This window comes from Salvia splendens, chromosome 6 (assembly GCF_004379255.2).
Source record: "Salvia splendens isolate huo1 chromosome 6, SspV2, whole genome shotgun sequence".
NCBI lineage: Eukaryota > Viridiplantae > Streptophyta > Magnoliopsida > Lamiales > Lamiaceae > Salvia > Salvia splendens.
In genome coordinates, this window is record NC_056037.1 from 14,951,066 (window position 1) to 14,968,436 (window position 17,371).

Consider the following 17,371-nt stretch of genomic DNA (forward strand, 5'->3'; position numbering starts at 1 on the left):
ATAAACCACCAACATCACGTTATACATTGGACAGAAGGCGTGTGAAAGGAATTTAAGCAGAAAATGTGATTCGCTCTAAAGGAATTTTATCATTGATCAATAGATTCTGCCTCAATTGATATAATATCTGGATTGCCTGACATCTACACTCGTGAGCGCGAACCCCCGCTGGTGCAATCGGAGCGAGCACGACGGCAACGACAATTCAGGGAGTTGCGCCCACTCGATCCAGGACTGCCCTATCGTATGAGTGACCCCGAGGTGCATTCACCGGAGGAGAACAGCCGCGGTCGCCACACCAACGGTGATGTGATGCCCCGGTAAGGGGCTCGAGGCCATAGGAATCGAGCAATTCCGCGCGCAACATCACGGGGGCAGACGATATTTCCTCCGTAGGGCTTGAGAAGATCATGGAGCGGTTCGACAAATTGGAGTCGCTTTTGGACGCGAACGACCAAAGACTGGAGAAGTTTCGGCCGCCGCCACGGCCCAATCCTGAACCACCTTACGATTTTCCCGGCGTTTATGGGGTAGAATACGACGATCACAGGTGTCGTCGCGCACCGATTTATGGTCAGCGTTTTCGAAACCGCAATCCTGTGTTTTGCGAACAGCTCCCTAACGAGCGCCCTCAGAGAGGGAATCGCGGCATGTTTATCCCCCGCACCGACCCGTATACTCAGCCAGCATATCATCAGCCGGGTCACCTGGCACGCCAAGCTACATGTTGGGACTTGCCAGCAGTCCGTCAGCCGTGGGACGATCCGTCTGTACGGCACCAGAAGCTCGGTCTCCAGCGCGACGACCAGCCCCGGCTGCGCCAGCCCTCTTGTTGGGCCCCATCACAAGCGCGACAAACCTTTTGCAGGGAAACGTCCGCTCCACCCTCCAACGACCACTACTGGCAGCAGCCCGATCAGCCAGATGTTTCTTCGTCGCGCCGGATGCTAGAATATCCTCCATCGAGAAATAATATGGCTTCTCTTGGGCAGTCGGGTTTATACCCCAAGGTCTCATCGGCTCCACCGCAACACCACACCACTGAGTCTACAAATCGTAGGTCGGATTTCGAACCACCTCTATCAGCAACCATTGTCGCAAAGCAGCCTCGCCAAAACTACCAACCACCGCTGCCCTGATCAGATCGCCAGCCACAACAGCCTAGTCTTCCACCGCCTTTGGAGCTGCTACCCTACGCCGCTCCGGGACCTTTCCAGCCCTTGCACCCGCTGCCCGTGACAGCACCATTTGCGGCCTCTAATCTGCAACCACAAGCTATTATCCCGAGCTCCATGAAGAAAGAGCGAGAAACGAATATACAAGAAGGAGAAGAGCGAATGGAGATTGAGGATAATATAGTTGAGTACAAGTCTGCAATTGAGACAACAAAACAGGATAGTGATGGATCAATAACATCTTGTCCTAGTTTTGTGAGGGTTCGATTGCCTAGCCGGGATCAAGTTGGAGTTGAAGAGGAGTTGTTAGACGATGGCCCGCCCCAATCGGCCCCAATCTTGCAGCTGTGCAACCCCAATAATAGTAAAGAGGAGGAGGGTTCTATTGGTGAAGTGAAGGTCATAGTATCATTTAATGTTGCTCGAGAGTCACCCCATGATGTTCCAAATTGTTGGAGTAAAGAAGGAGGTGGTGATTACACTGTTTTCAATGAAATTACTTGTGTCTATAAGGATTTGAATGTTGGTGATGTTACAAGTATGAATCAACGGTCAACATCGCTCGACACCGATGCAAGGTTGATTCCTCCGCGAAATAACACGCCGTGTTTAAGCATTCAGGAATGTGTGACCGAGCTTTCCATTTTAGCGTTGAATTTGGACGACCACATTAGTCTACCTTCGTTGATTTTTTATGGAGGTGATAAAGGGAGACATCCAACTGTTCGATATGTGTTTGATCCAGGAGAAGAAGCCTCGCCAAAGTTGTTGCTTTCAACTGTCATCGTTGCTTCGTGGTTCCCACCTTGAGGACAATGTGGATTTTAACCGTGGGGGAGTTGATAAGAGTCTTCTATTATTATTTTGTTTATATATTATAGGGATTTAGCATATCTTTTTTGTATCCACATATATTATAAATATGTGTGGAGTCTTCCATAATAAGGAGTCAATTATTCAATCATCTACGAAATAAACGTATATTTGGCTCAATTGCTTTTGCATCAAGAAACAAACCCTCAAGGCTGCCGATGAGAACTTCTCGCGCTTAGCTTCCCTTTTTTGCCGTCCAAGTCACGACCCAACGTTGGGCGCTCGACAACGACGACATCTCATTTCTTGATTTTGTATGGAAATCGACGTTAAGGATTTAGGTCCTTAGCACTTAATGAATCGAATCCTTTTTGTAGGTTGAGAAATCTTTGATTTTCTTGGATTCCTATTAATTCTTACACACACTTTAAGAGAAACTGAACTTTGTTGTTAATTTAATGATGTTGATTTAGTTACATAGAAGTTATTTTGTACTAAGACATAAATCGTTGATAGGCATATGTGGTAAGAAACAAAGTTAGGTGCTTAATAATGTTTATGAACTTTTGAAATTCTCTTAGATCAAAGAGAAAAGCAGTAAGGGTACTTAGATTTTTATTAAGTCAATAATGGGGTTGACTTGAAATCTATATCTCTTCTAAGAACTAAGTACTACTATTACAGTGAGATATGAGCTTGTATTGAAGGAGCTTTAAATAAATGAGATTTCAAATCCATAAATGTAACCACATTCATCAGGACTATTACAGTGAGATATGAGCTTGTATTGAAGGAGCTTTAAATAAATGAGATTTCAAATCCATAAATGTAACCACATTCATCAGGATTTCAGAGCTTCTACTCCAAAACTATTCCATGAAAATTTTTAAAGGATATACTAATAAATATACAGAAAAGAAGGCAAGTTTCTTACGCCACACATATATGAATGGTATAAGGAAACTAAATAGTAAAACTTAAAATTGGTGGTATTTAGTTATAAATGGACTTGCTTCAATAATTACACTACCTAAAAAATGATAAGCATCAATAATTTAGTAATAGTGGCCGTCTGGTATTATCCATTAAAATTTAAACATAAAGATGCTCTTCAGTTAAAGAATCATATGTTGCTAGTTTCATGCCATTTATCCTCTGATAGTTTGACATTTGACATTTTCTTTATAATTTTTAGGCCACTTCAATATGAATATATCTTCCATATAAAGCGACAAAATGTGGCAAAATTAAATTGTGCGGTAGCCGGTAGGAGATTGGTAGTTCTTGAAATATGATAAAATATTGTTCTACATCCTTTCTAATAGTTTGAAATTAATATTACCATATACTAAAATGCATATGCATGAATATATTTGGAAATGGGATTAAACACAACATTCATGATGCAATGGGCAGTTCGAATACTAAATTATCTCTGAGCATATAATTGGTAGAGCAACAAATAAAAATTGAACGAATCTAATGACAACAACTAGATTATGATGACAATGAATCCATACTCCTAAATCCTTTAATTAACTGATCGTTATTTCAAAACTAACAAGGAGAAAAGCCAAAAGGTCCATCTACATTGGCTGTCTCCATATATAATAAAGAAGTGTGAACTACAAAAATGATCCATGTACTATGGGTTTATCTCGTCCATAGTCTCTTGATTTTAAAAATATCGCCAGGCATCCCTAGACTAAGTGTTTATCTCGAAATTGGTCTTTTTGGCATTTTTTGATACAAAAATACCCTTTTGAGGGAAGGGCAATTTGATCTTCTTACACTTTTAACATTTTAATTATGATATTATTTCAGTAATGTATTAAATTTGATATTATTTCAAAATTATCATTCTTCTCCCCTTTGTCATCCTTCACTTTGTTTCTTTATTTCAATATTAGATTTAATTTTATAAAATTAAATTTTAAATTTATGTTTTTAAATATCAATAAATTTTTATTAATTATTAAAATTATTAAATAATAAAAATTAATAGTTTTAATCAATATTTTAGTGTCTAATATTTAATCAATAAGGTATGACGACGCCAACTTAGTTTTAATCAATATTTAATAGTTTTAATCATAAATAGATCATATAACACGATTATTCTGAAATAAATATGCATATAATGTAAGACTAATATAATTTTCGTTTATTTATTTGAAAACAATCAAAATTAACTAGAAAATTTAAATAAAATACTCCTATATAAAATTTTTAGTAGTATCAAATTTTTAGTCAACTTCATAATATATAACCACAAGCAATTATAACAACCGAACGAAGGCTAAGTAAAATAGCTCTTAGTTTTCCATCATGATTAATATTATTTTTCTGTTCTTCTTCGATTCAACTGAATATTATATTAAATAACAAAAATTAATAGTTTTAATCAATATTTATAGTGTCCATGAATTAATAAATTTAATTAATAAAAAACTCATTGACATTTAAAAATCTAAATTTAAAATTTAATTTTATAAAATTAAATCTAATATTGAAATAAAGAAATAAAGTGAAGGATGACAAAAGGGAAGAAGAATGATAATTTTGAAATAATATCAGATTTAATACATCAGTGAAATAATATCAAATCTAAATTGTTAAAAGTGTAAAAAGACCAAATTACCCAAACCCTCAAAGAGGTATTTTCATATAAAAAAATAGTAAAATGACCAATTTCGAAATAAACCCTTAGTCTAGGGATGTCTGGTGATATTTTTAAAGTCCAGAGACTATGAGCGAGATAAATCCATAGTCCAGGGATATTTTTGTAGTTCACTCGATGAAACATAACGTAGTACTTATTAATAATTAAACGTAGTACTTATTAATAATTAAAGTGATGTCATCTTTCTCTTTCACTAAGCCGCGTGTAGTCAATAGTATATGTTCATTACTTATTATAAGCGGAATTTCGAACAAGAAAATTATTCACATCAATATCTAAATGTTTATTAATTGAATCGTAGATAATAATGCATATTAGTACTATATTTTATTTTCCAAAATACACATTAGATAGCTGATCTTGCTTCACAATTTAAGATGACAGCCATTTGCTATGTAAATGAACTTCATAAATCGTCTTGATACTGTCTATTTGATTAGAGCCCGATCAAAATACAACTTGTGAGATAGCATATAATTATTTTTTAAAAATATTTATACATAGAAAAACTCTTTTCTTCCTTAAAAATAGTGTCTTGCATTCATAAAAAATAGTTTATTTTTATTTATAAGTATTACAATCAAGATACTATACTCAATATATCTACGTACATAGTGGCAAGGCAAACACAAAATAGTTGTCAACTTCGTCGGTGCTTTCTGGTAGAGACAATTCGTTCAAGAGAATATAATTTTAGTTTGGTGTTTAAAAAATATAAAATTTAAAATCTTGATATCTTCTAAACACATTAAAATAAAGTTATTAGGAATCATATTCTCGGGATTCATTTTTCCCGGGAATTATTTTTCATACCAACTTTACTTTCCTATCAACCCAACATTGCCGGATAAATTTATGAATTTATACTCCCCAAGAGAATATAAGGCGTGAGCCGAAGAAAATCGGAGCTCGGCCCATTCTGGCCCGGCTCTACTGACGTGTTCACATTGTATGTATCAAAATATATGAATATAATATCTGTATCTATTTATATCGCCACAATGGTCACTCTGTGACTAGTATCTTCCGTTTCCTTCACTCTTCTCACTACCGCCGCTCCTTCTTCCTCCATTTTCGTCAAATTGACCTTGACGCCCATCTCTTCAAAGCGCATGGCGCACTCAATTGCTCGCGCCACTCTTGGCCTCACCCAGCCCAACAAGATCGACCCTCCAAAGGTTTCTATGACTCCCAATCCCATCACTTCACTGTTTTTTTTCTCATTTCTCCGAGACTTCTTTTCAATCCATGCTTTTTCAAAGTGTTTGCGAAAAAGATTGAAATTTTCGTTTGGATCACCTGTCACAATTCAAATCGCCTGAAACGGAATGATTTGTTTGATTATTTCTGCTTGTTTTCTTAATTGTATTGCATGTTTTTGTGATTAAGAGTGTGGTTGATTGATCGATTGCTGGATTATAAGTAGACTAATTTGTTTAATTGAATGATGTTAGATCTCATTTGCTGCAAAAGATGCTGATTTGGTAGAATGGAAGGGGGATTTACTAGCTGTGGGTGTCACAGAGAAGGACTTAGTTCGAGACGACAACTCCAAGTTCAAGAACTTACTTCTTCAGAAACTAGATTCCAAATTACAAGGATTGTTGTCTGAAGCTTCGGCCGAGGAAGAGTTCACCGGAAAGACTGGACAGTCGACTGTTCTTCGACTTCCCGGTCTTGGTGCCAAGAGAGTTGGCTTGATTGGACTCGGCTCAGGTGCATCAGCAACATCAACGTATCGCAGCCTTGGCGAGGCCACTGCTGCGGCCGCCAAGTCTGCTCGCTCGACCAGTGTTGCCATTACTCTTGCTTCCCCTGAAGGGATCCCTGCAGAATTGAAGCTCACCACTGCTTCAGCTATAGCATCAGGTAAACTTCACTTGTTGGATGTTAAATTATTAGTACTATTGTTGTTTTGCTTATATGAATGTGACTTTGGTTTGATTTTTGAATTGTGCAGGAGCTGTGTTGGGCACCTTCGATGATATTAGGTTCAAGTCGGAGCCAAAGCAGGCGACTCTCAAGTCGGTGGATATCATTGGTCTTGGTACCGGGCCTGAGATTGAAAAGAAACTCAAATATGCCGGAGATGTTTGTTCCGGCGTCATCTTAGGGAAGCAACTTGTAAATGCTCCAGCTAATGTTCTTACTCCAGGTTGGTTTGTAGTTATCTGCTTTAATAGCTTTATTTTACAATCATATTACTACTTGATTGTGTTTGTGTGGTAACTTTTTATCTTGATTTCAATACATTGCAGGAGTGCTTGCCGGGGAAGCCGAGAAGATTGCTTCTGAGTACAGTGATGTATTGTCTGCAAAGATATTGAATTTGGAGCAATGCATAGAGTTGAAAATGGGTTCCTACTTAGGTGTTGCTGCAGCATCGAATAATCCTCCTCACTTCATCCATTTATGCTACAAGCCACCAAATGGAGAAGTAAAAAACAAGCTGGCCTTAGTTGGAAAAGGCTTGACCTTTGACAGGTGATAAGAGAGCCTTTTTGATGTTCCATTTAATCAATATCTTTTGTGAAGATGATCTTATTAAAATTCTTGAATTCTTGTCTACATTTCAGTGGGGGCTACAACATCAAGACTGGACCCGGTTGTTCCATCGAACTCATGAAAGTTGACATGGGAGGTGCAGCAGCAGTACTTGGTGCAGCAAAAGCTCTTGGCCAAATCAAGCCTGCCGGAGTAGAGGTGGATATTTTTCTTTCTGGCGGGATGTGTTGGCCTGCCTCTTTGTCTTGTGTTTAAGTTATCACCATTTTATACAATCTTATGCCATTACTCCACAATTTCAACATGGGACTAGAAGTGAATCCAATAATTTTTATGTGTGCACAGGTTCACTTCATAGTTGCTGCTTGTGAGAATATGATAAGTGGAACAGGTATGATACGAGTCTTAGTTTTAGGAATTATTAATTTGTTGAGATATTTTAGAGATTTGCATATCTTTTCTTATATTTATTTCTTGTTCCCTAAGCTAGTATTCTAGTATTATAAATAGGATAGATTGTTATCATTTTATTCATTCAATCAACGAAATACAATATTAATCTTTTGCCCAACGACGAGTTGAGAATTATCTTTTACATAGATTCTGCGCTGCCCGACGGATAGGTCTTCCGCGCACAGCCAGATCTTCGCCTCCGCCGATCCTACGCAAGGACGCCGGAGAAAAGATACGAACAAGGTTCGTATCAACTGGTGCTCTCATTGAGAGGTGACCCTCCCACCATCTCGAATCCCGCCGGACAACCTTACTTCGCCAACGCCTGACGGGAAGGATTCCCGCGCGCTTCGTCGAAGTGATTTCATCCTCCGACTTCTGTTATCATGTCCTACAACTATCATCGCCAGTTCGACCAGAACCATGTGTCACGCAGCTATGCCGGAGTTGGGCGTAGTGCACAATACACCCTGGATCAACAGCAGCTATTCCGACCACGACGTGCAACCTGCTGGGACCCTCCAGGCAGCCGCGATCCACCGGGTTTTCCGCCCTATGATCAGCCACCACCCAGGTACAGGCGTGAACCCTACGGTCCGCCGCAACCTCACCGAATGGGGTCTGTCCAGACGCGCCGCCCCACTTGTTGGGATCCGCCCCGACAACGAACCGATAACTGTTATCCACCACCGTATCGTGATCCAGATATGGTCCCGGATTCATACGTCGAGCCGCGAAACTCCTACGCCCGATATCGGCCATGGCAGCCTCAATATCACCCTCGTCCAGCCACCAAAGCGGAGGACCCGATTAACGCAAAGTTAGACCGCTTAATGGAAGCATGTGACAAGATAGAAACTTGGTTCGAAGCCACAAATCGCCGGTTCAGCAAATTACGATCGTTACCGCAGCCCGAGCCCGATCTTGATCAGCCCCATGTTTCTGCACCACTCCGAAAGATGGCATGTCCTCCATCAAGAAATAATGAGGCTTCTTGTGGGCCTTCACGTTTTGTTCCCAAGGACTCAGCGGCTCCACCACTCCAACCGCAACAGCCGAGTCCAGCACCGCCCTTGGAGCTGTTGTCCGACTCCGCACCGGGACCTTTCCAGCTCGTGCCCCCGCCGCCTGTGACGACACCATTTGCGACCTTTACTCAGCGTCCAGCAGCTGCTATCCCGAGCTCCATGAAGAAAGAGTGGGAAACGAATACACAAGAAGGAAAAGAGCCAATGAAGATTGAGAATATTATAGTTGAGTACAAGACTGCAGGTGAGACAACAAAATCGGACCTTAAGGTAAAAATGGAGGTGAGGAGAAGCTTGTTTGAAGAAGAGCCGAGATTAAAGTCTAAACAATTGGGGAAGAAAGGAGGTGGTTCTTACGTTGGTTTGCCCATGATTGCTTATGTCCATATGGATTTGAATGTCGGTGATGTTACAAGTATGAATCATCGACCAACATCGCTCGATGCTAGGTTGATTCCTCCGCGCAATGCAACATCATGTTTGGGCATTCTGCGAGGTACGGAAAAGCTTTTGTTTTAGTATGGAATTGGGGTGACCACATCAGTCGGCCTTCGTTGCTTTTTTATGGGGGTGATGAAGGGACACGAGCAACTGCTCGGTGTGTGTTTGATCCAGGAGGAGACGCCTCGCCAAGCTTTTGCTTTCAGCTCTCGTCCTTAGTTCGTGGTTCCCACCTTGAGGACAAGGTGGATTTTAACCGTGGGGGAGTTGATACGAGTCTTAGTTTTAGGAATTATTAATTTGTTGAGATATTTTAGAGATTTGCATATCTTTTCTTATATTTATTTCTTGTTCCCTAAGCTAGTATTCTAGTATTATAAATAGGATAGATTGTTATCATTTTATTCATTCAATCAACGAAATACAATATTAATCTTTTGCCCAACGACGAGTTGAGAATTATCTTTTACATAGATTCTGCGCTGCCCGACGGATAGGTCTTCCGCGCACAGCCAGATCTTCGCCTCCGCCGATCCTACGCAAGGACGCCGGAGAAAAGATACGAACAAGGTTCGTATCAAGGTATGAGACCCGGAGACATCATCACAGCCTCAAATGGAAAGACAATTGAGGTATTTATTCTCCCTAAAATAGCTTTTCTACTACAATCAGTTTTGGATAGGGAGACTGGGAGACATCATCACAGCCTCATATGGAAGGCCTTCAGCTAGAACTGAAATTAACTGATACATTAGTACAAATCATCCTAAAAATGAAATATTACTAAACTGAAAGCTGTAAATTGTCAGCTTTGTGTGATCATATATATTTGTATGGAATAATATTTGTTCCTTTTATTGATATCATATGTTATTTGATGTTAGGTAAACAATACAGATGCAGAAGGCAGACTTACACTTGCAGATGCTTTGGTGTATGCTTGTAATCAAGGAGTTGAGAAGGTAGGCCGAGCTGTCTGTTTTGCAAATTACATTCTCTAAGTTTTAATGCTCTTTGGCGTCTTCAGTTTTTATGAGGCATTGTTCTCAAGGAGCAAAAAAACCCAGGCATGAAATGACAACCAGAAATTAGCTAGTCTGTAAATTGTTGGCTGAAGAGTGTATTCTTGAGAAATAGCCTATGCATTCACTTACTGAGTTCTATTATTCTTGAAGAAGGCTAAATATATCAATTTCTTTAATCAGAAAAGATGAATTCTGTTGCTATGAGAATGAAATAGGGATGGGAGGAACAAATATCCCATTAACATAAGAAATATTAAAACTAAAATACTGCTTCTTGGGTCACTTTGAAGTAGACTTCTGAAAGACTTCTTTTTTTGATATGCAGATCGTTGATCTTGCTACACTGACAGGGGCCTGTGTGGTTGCTCTGGGACCTTCTATTGCTGGTAGGTGCATTTGACTTAAGTTGGTATGAATTGGGGGAAAATCCCATTTGAGATTCAGAAGCAAGCAAATTGACAATGATGTCTTAAGTCGATAGTATTGGTCGTATCATTTTACAAACAAGTACATGAAAACAGGTGTATTTACTCCTAGTGATGAGTTGGCGAAAGAGGTAGTAGGCGCCTCAGAGGCTGGTGGGGAAAAACTTTGGAGAATGCCTTTGGAAGAAAGCTATTGGGAATCTATGAAATCAGGTGTGGCTGATATGGTAAATACTGGTGGCCGCCAAGGCGGGTCCATCACTGCAGCTCTCTTCTTGAAGCAGGTAAAAGCGTCAACCATTTAAAACCCAATTCTCATTGTAGCTATGTAATGTGATGAACAATGGTATGTTTGCAGTTTGTTGACGAGAAAGTGCAGTGGATGCATATAGACATGGCTGGGCCTGTTTATAGCGACAAAAAGAAGGGGGCGACCGGGTTTGGCATATCCACACTGGTCGAGTGGGTGCTGAAGAACTCGTCCTAGGAGGCGACTGAGTAATGACAGATGAATATTGGGGTATTTAGCATGCCTTAGCATGTGTAATAAAGGATGTGTGGGAAATGTGGCTGGGGGTTGTTTTTCATGGACGTAACTCCTTTTCTTGCCTAATTTTAAGTGGTTTCTTGTTCAATCTGATTTTACGCGAGCTGGTTTTTGTTCTCTACAACGCTCTATAGGTTTGGTCGGGCGTAGTATCTATCGTCTATTTTGCACAACTTCCTATCATGTGTGTGAATGAGATTAATTGAGTAATGAAATGGTGGCTTGTAATCTGATTGATGATAATTTGTTAATGAATTTGCAACATAGAGTTGGCAGAATGTGTGTGTGTTTCATTTCATTTTGGAGATGGCAGAATGTGTTAATGAAGTGAACCATGACATATTTGTTGAATGAAAATGCAGATATACTTGCTTACCTAGTATATTGTTGGTCTCCTCCTTTATGAGAGAAAAAAAGGCAAAAGTGGTAAAATTTTAGTCCAAACTCCGAAGTTAACTAGTAGTACAATTCTTACTCGGTACTCCATTATTTTAGTGACATTATTGTTAAGAAAACCAGCTCTAATTAGAAAATAATCAACTCTAATTTAATAGTAGTGTTAACTAGATGTGACATTGCTTTTCATAACTAATTGTAGTTTAATAGATAATCATTGTTAGCGAGGGCCTTAGACCTATTCATTAAAGAAAGAGATTGATTGACCTTGGACCTATTCAATAAAATAAATAGTAGTAGTACATATGTATTTGCACATTCACCTCTAAACTAAACAGCATGAATTACAATCATAATAATTCTAGAAATAAAAACAATAGTTAGTCCAAAATCCCGAATATGTTTTGTGAGACAAAACTGTAAAAATAAAATTTAAAAGGAAATGTATATAAAATAGAAGCAGACTGAATAAACTAACTACATGAACACTTAGTGGAGCAACAATAATATGGAGTAGTACTTGTACAAAACCATAAAAATTAACAACAATAATATGGAGTAGTACTTGTACAAAACCATAAAAATTAACAAGACAAATAAATAAAAGTAAATTTGATGAGTTAAAAGGCTCACGTGCCTGTCTTGAAAGCCTCACGTGCCGTCCCGACACTTGCCCGTTTGTATGACCCTCTCAGAAATGTCCGTTTCCACTTTCCACATTGTTTCAATTCCCACTCCAATTAATCTGTTGATTTCCATTTCAATTCCCGAAAAGCAAGCAGCGATTTCTGCAAATTTTCTAAAATAGGTCCCATTCTGTGATCGAGTTGATTCTGAGTCAAAGATGAAGTAAAAAATCATAGCAAACAAGAAAGATGAGCGTTTCATTGACTGTAATGACCTTTAATCTCCTGGAAGATCAGGCGGAGGACAGCCCTAATTCATGGGATAAGAGGAAAGATTTGTGTGTTACAGTCATCACTAGCTACTCTCCCATCATCCTCTGCACACAGCAAGGTCTCTCACTACGCTCTAGAATCTTCGTTTTTTGGGGATTGTGTGTTTCTTGACATGATTGATCTGGATTTACCATTAGGGTTTGATTTGCTTTGGCAAGAGTTCTGACCATTTTGTGTTTTATAGGGGTGAAGTCACAATTGGACTACCTACAACAATGCTTGCCTGGTAAATTTCTTGATTGTGATTGTCATTGTCCAGTTTTGTTCAATCTGTTGGAAGTAGTTAAGTTGGCACATCTAATATTTGTTCTTGTGTTTTTTCCATGTCCATTGCTAGCATTAACTTTTTCATTTATGATGGGAAAGGGATATCTCTCTCCCTTTAATATGTGAAAATAATGGAGTGATCTTAGATACATGACAAGCATTGGTGATCTGATTTATATACCTAGTTAAATAATGGTAGTTCTTGCTTGGGATACTGTTAGCATTGCAGATTTACTAACTTGACTTATTGTGCCTCTAAAGGAACTCTGTTCCAGCTTGATTATAGCCCTGTGACGTAAGATTTGCACATTAGCATATGGAAGTATGTTTACTTTGCCTTGGGGATTACTCTAATTTTATATTAGTTGCATGTGGTTTGGTATTAGCCAGTGAATTTTGTATTGCAGAAGATTGTGCATCACCTTTTACATAGACATATTCTATGTGTTAGTTACTCAACCGAACAATTGCAATACTTGAAGTTGATTGGTTTCAACTACCAAACACCTTGTGTCTCCGCTCTGCTTCATGAAAAATAGCTAGGTGTGGATCTTAATCATCTTATATATTGATGCGCCGAGATAACAATATATTATGTTTATACATTCTACACTGGTTTAGAGTTTTTTGCCCTTACCTACTTGCAAAGCTTCCCCTTGACTACTTGAATACTCCATGGTATGCTACCGTTATAAATGCATGAGAGTTTTTTACCTGCTCTCTCTTACATCAATAAATCAATTGATTATGGGACCGCAAATCAGCTCATACATGTCTTACATGTTCGACTTGAAATTCAAGAAGAATCAAGTTTATTGCATGTAGCAAACTATTTTCAGGAAAGACAGATAATTATTAATTTGAAAGAGTGTTGATTGTAAAATTACAGAAACTTAATCTCTGGGATCTTCCTATACTTCAGAAGTAAGTCCCCTCTATTTGTTTAGGAAATAAGTCGACATTTTGGAATACTGCCATTAGTCTATTGCGGGCGGATATTAACCCAATGAACATGCGAAAGTAGAACTTTTCCTTTCTCCTGGGAATGATCATTCTCATGGAGTGTATTTTTGGATACTTGATAGAGGCTTTGTCCTCTTGTACCTCTGGGTTCATACGCTTTCTTGTATTTCTAATGAAATTGCTCTTTACCGAAGTTGATTTTCAGCAGTTTCACATTATTGTTCTGAAACTAAAAGCTTAATGCGAGTTATTTACTTGTGCTGAAAAGGTTATGCACAACTTGGAATTTCAAGAAAAGGACCTGAAGATACTTCTGATCACCACTGTACAATCTTTTACGAAAAGGAAAAGGTGAAACACTTTATTCTTCTACAAGTCATCATTTTGGTGCTGTCTCATGTGTCTACCTAGCTGCCAAAATCAATTGCTTATTGTGCTACATGATGCAGGTCGAGGTTCTAGAAGGTGGAACTTTTTGGTTGTCCGAGTCACCTTCAGTTCCTGGGAGCATGTCGTGGGGTTCTACGGAGCCGTGTATATCTACATGGGCTATATCCTTCAGCTTTTTCATAACGCCATCTTAGATTGCAATGTTGACTAATGTTTGATGCGTTGTTTACCTTGACTAATTGTGTACACATTCCAGCTTAAAGGTGTCGAGCCACCGGGCTTTTCATTTCAGATTGTGAATACAAACATGGATGAATTTAGTCCTCGCGCTCGCAGACGAGGTGCTTTACTCACCTGGCAGCACATTGCTTCATTGCCTCCAAACTTGCCTGTTCTGTACTGTGGAGGGTTTAACACACAAAAGGAATCAACTACAGGCCGTTTTCTTCTCGGAAGATCCAGGTACCACTTTTAGTTTCTGCAAAGGTTACTCACACGAGCACTAATTTTCTCTTGCATTTATGCTTGGGACGACGTGTAGCTTCTTCCACGAACAATGTTACCAAATAAAATAGACCCTTCAGTGCATCCCGCTCTAATAAACCTTGATTGTGATTTAAAACCTTTATTAGAGATTAATAGTAATTCCTAATGGAGGATGCACCATATCCAGATGTACACAAGATTTTACCTATAAAATCAGGTGTGAGACATCTATCTCTCAAACAAGCATGTAGCTACATGGAACTTTCATTTACTCATTAACTCTGGCCAATTTTTCTAATAATTTTCTTGCTTGATGTTTCATCATCCTTTGATGATGCGTTTTGTCTTTGGGCACGGCCACTGCATGCCTTAATGTCTGCACCTTGTAGTCTAAATCCGAGATTTGATGGTGTGGGTTGCACTTCCATGGTGTTGCTTTCACTTTGCACGATTCCCATGTGTACACCTTGTGCTGCAGGGAACATGGTGTTGTTGGTGATATGAGGGACGCTTGGCCCAATGCTCGTGTGAGGAAAAATGTTTCCCTAATTCGCACTTACCATGGATTCAAAGGTGCATATTATCACAATCTAATATTATCATTACTAAAATCTGGTTTCTCTAAGTATATGTTTATTTTTCTATTCTATTAGGTGATAAACAGGGAGCTCTTGAATTCTTGAAGCTGATATTTCGAGCTCTTTGTCTCTGCTGGGATCGCCGGACTCAAGACCTGCACGTTGACTGGATTCTCTTCAGAGGCAGGTCGTTGATCCCCGTCTCGTGTGAGGTGGTGAGTGACAACGTCGATGGCTACTACCCTTCATCCCACTATCCTATATTTGCTGAGTTTATGCTTCCGCGCTCAGTGAGGCTGACGGAGACGCCTACTCAAGATCAAAGCTAAGCTCTTCCCTATTTTTGTGAAATAATTTGTGCAGAAGTTTTTGAATGAAATGGTGTGAAGTTCTTCTCATGTTCTTGTTTTGCATTGTTCTGAACATTTTCTGTATTGACAGCACCACATAATAATAATTGAAAGAAAGAGTCGAATTCTATGAAAATGGTTGTTAGAATCGTTGTATTTGAGCATGAAGATTCAATTGAAGGGTGTTATTTTAAATTTTTTATCTTTTAAAACCTTTTCCAGTTAATTTGGGGAATGAATAAATCTGTAGAATATGTAAATGCGGTCGTACGTGTATGAATCTAGTGTGAAGCCAATATAATTAAATTGGAATTAATGTAAATTGAAGATAATTAAATTAATTTAATAGTGAGCATCCACGGAGGACGGCGTCCGTGCCGCTGGCACAGCACGCCCCTGTCCGCTGCTGTGCTCTTGCCAACGGCACGTGCTCTACGCTGAGCAGGGTGACGTGACGCGTTTCTATTGGCCGTTTTAAAATCGAAAATAATACTAAAAATTATAAAATATATATTTTCGGATTCCCAAAAATGTAGTAGTTTTATTATTGTTTTTTGATTGTTTTTTGATTTTTTTAGAAAAATTTAATCCCAAAATCATCTATAAATACACACATTCATCATCCATTTGGGCAAAATTCGGCCACGAGTAGGGGTTTTTTTATTTTATGAATTTAATTATGTAATTTTAATTTTTAGGATTTAAATTATGTAATTTTTAATTTTTAAGACTTTAATTATGAAAATTTTAATTTTTTTTGTAATTTGTAATAGTATTCCGAGTATTTTTAATGCATTTTAATATTGTGAAAATGTTTTTATTTAAATTGAATAATAGAATGGTGGGACTCTTGAGCATGTCCTTGCGGAAGAGCATGGATGTGGGTGTTGTGCTCTTGGGGAAGAGCAGAGAGTAAAAAATTAATAAAAGTGGGTCCGGGCCCACATCCGTGCTCTTGCCAAGAGCACGGATGTGGATGCTCGGGCAGAGAGTGTACCAATGAAGTAGTACTATAAAATTATACTCCCTCTGTCCCCATAGAGTATGAACTTTGGGTTCAGCACGAGTTTTAATGTATTATTGATAAAGTAAGAGAGTGATAGATAGAGAAGGTTTTTTTAATTATTGTTAGTGGAAAATGGTCTCACCTCATTAGAGAGAAGAAAGTTTCTAAAATTGGAATATCCACACTCTTTGAGTACGGACGAAAAAGGAAATAGTGCATACTCTTTAGGGACGGAGGGAGTACAAAATTATTAATTATTACTATTTCTGAAAATCAATTACTCCATCTATCCTATGTTAGTTGCACTCTTCTTTTTTGTTTTTATTTATTTTGGCACGTTCCACACTAACACTATTTATATTTTAAGTAAGAATTAGAGTATATTGGTGTTAATATATTAAGTGTTTTTTATCAAGTGATTTCTCATTAAACTTAAAATACTAATTTAATTATACTAAAAAGTTAATCCCAAATTTATAACCTAAAGCGAAAATGGCGAGTAATATGGGACGGAGGGAGTACAAAACTTTGTATTGCATCATGTACCGACCCGTGCGATGCATGGCATATTCGAATTTTGTTTAAAAATGTGCATAATGTCAAATTATTACGCATCAAATCAAAATATTAAAAGAAATACTCCCTCCATCCTTGAAAAATATTAAGAACAATCTAATAAAAACAGGATATCTAGGTGCGCCTAATCACATACTACCGACTAAAATACTTTGCAAAACTCACCTGAATAGTGATGTGCTATCTCCTTTTGAACACAACTAATAAGTTTAGGGAGTAGTAAATTTCAATAATATTCCCATTGAAGTAATTCCACAACTTTGTCCACAACAAATTACAACCACTGCTAAAACAATTACGTACCC

General features: G+C 38.4%; 2 protein-coding genes across 2 annotated transcripts; both read left to right on the top strand.

Annotated features, from left to right (window-relative positions):
• Positions 1 to 5,668: 5,668 nt before the first annotated feature.
• Positions 5,669 to 11,373, top strand: LOC121808350 (leucine aminopeptidase 2, chloroplastic-like). The gene is made up of 11 exons (XM_042208777.1): positions 5,669 to 5,849; positions 6,126 to 6,540; positions 6,632 to 6,826; positions 6,930 to 7,155; positions 7,248 to 7,374; positions 7,522 to 7,567; positions 9,681 to 9,730; positions 9,983 to 10,060; positions 10,449 to 10,509; positions 10,645 to 10,832; positions 10,907 to 11,373. Exons 1-11 carry the CDS (start codon positions 5,784 to 5,786, stop codon positions 11,033 to 11,035), a joined length of 1,581 nt encoding a protein of 526 aa, XP_042064711.1. The 5' UTR covers positions 5,669 to 5,783; the 3' UTR covers positions 11,036 to 11,373.
• Positions 11,374 to 12,133: 760 nt separating this feature from the next.
• LOC121807448 lies at positions 12,134 to 15,620 on the top strand. Its single transcript, XM_042207682.1, has 7 exons — positions 12,134 to 12,508; positions 12,635 to 12,676; positions 13,949 to 14,031; positions 14,130 to 14,231; positions 14,318 to 14,532; positions 15,035 to 15,129; positions 15,210 to 15,620. The coding sequence occupies exons 1-7, from the start codon at positions 12,367 to 12,369 to the stop codon at positions 15,461 to 15,463; spliced, it is 933 nt and encodes a 310-aa protein (XP_042063616.1). The 5' UTR covers positions 12,134 to 12,366; the 3' UTR covers positions 15,464 to 15,620.
• Positions 15,621 to 17,371: the final 1,751 nt, after the last annotated feature.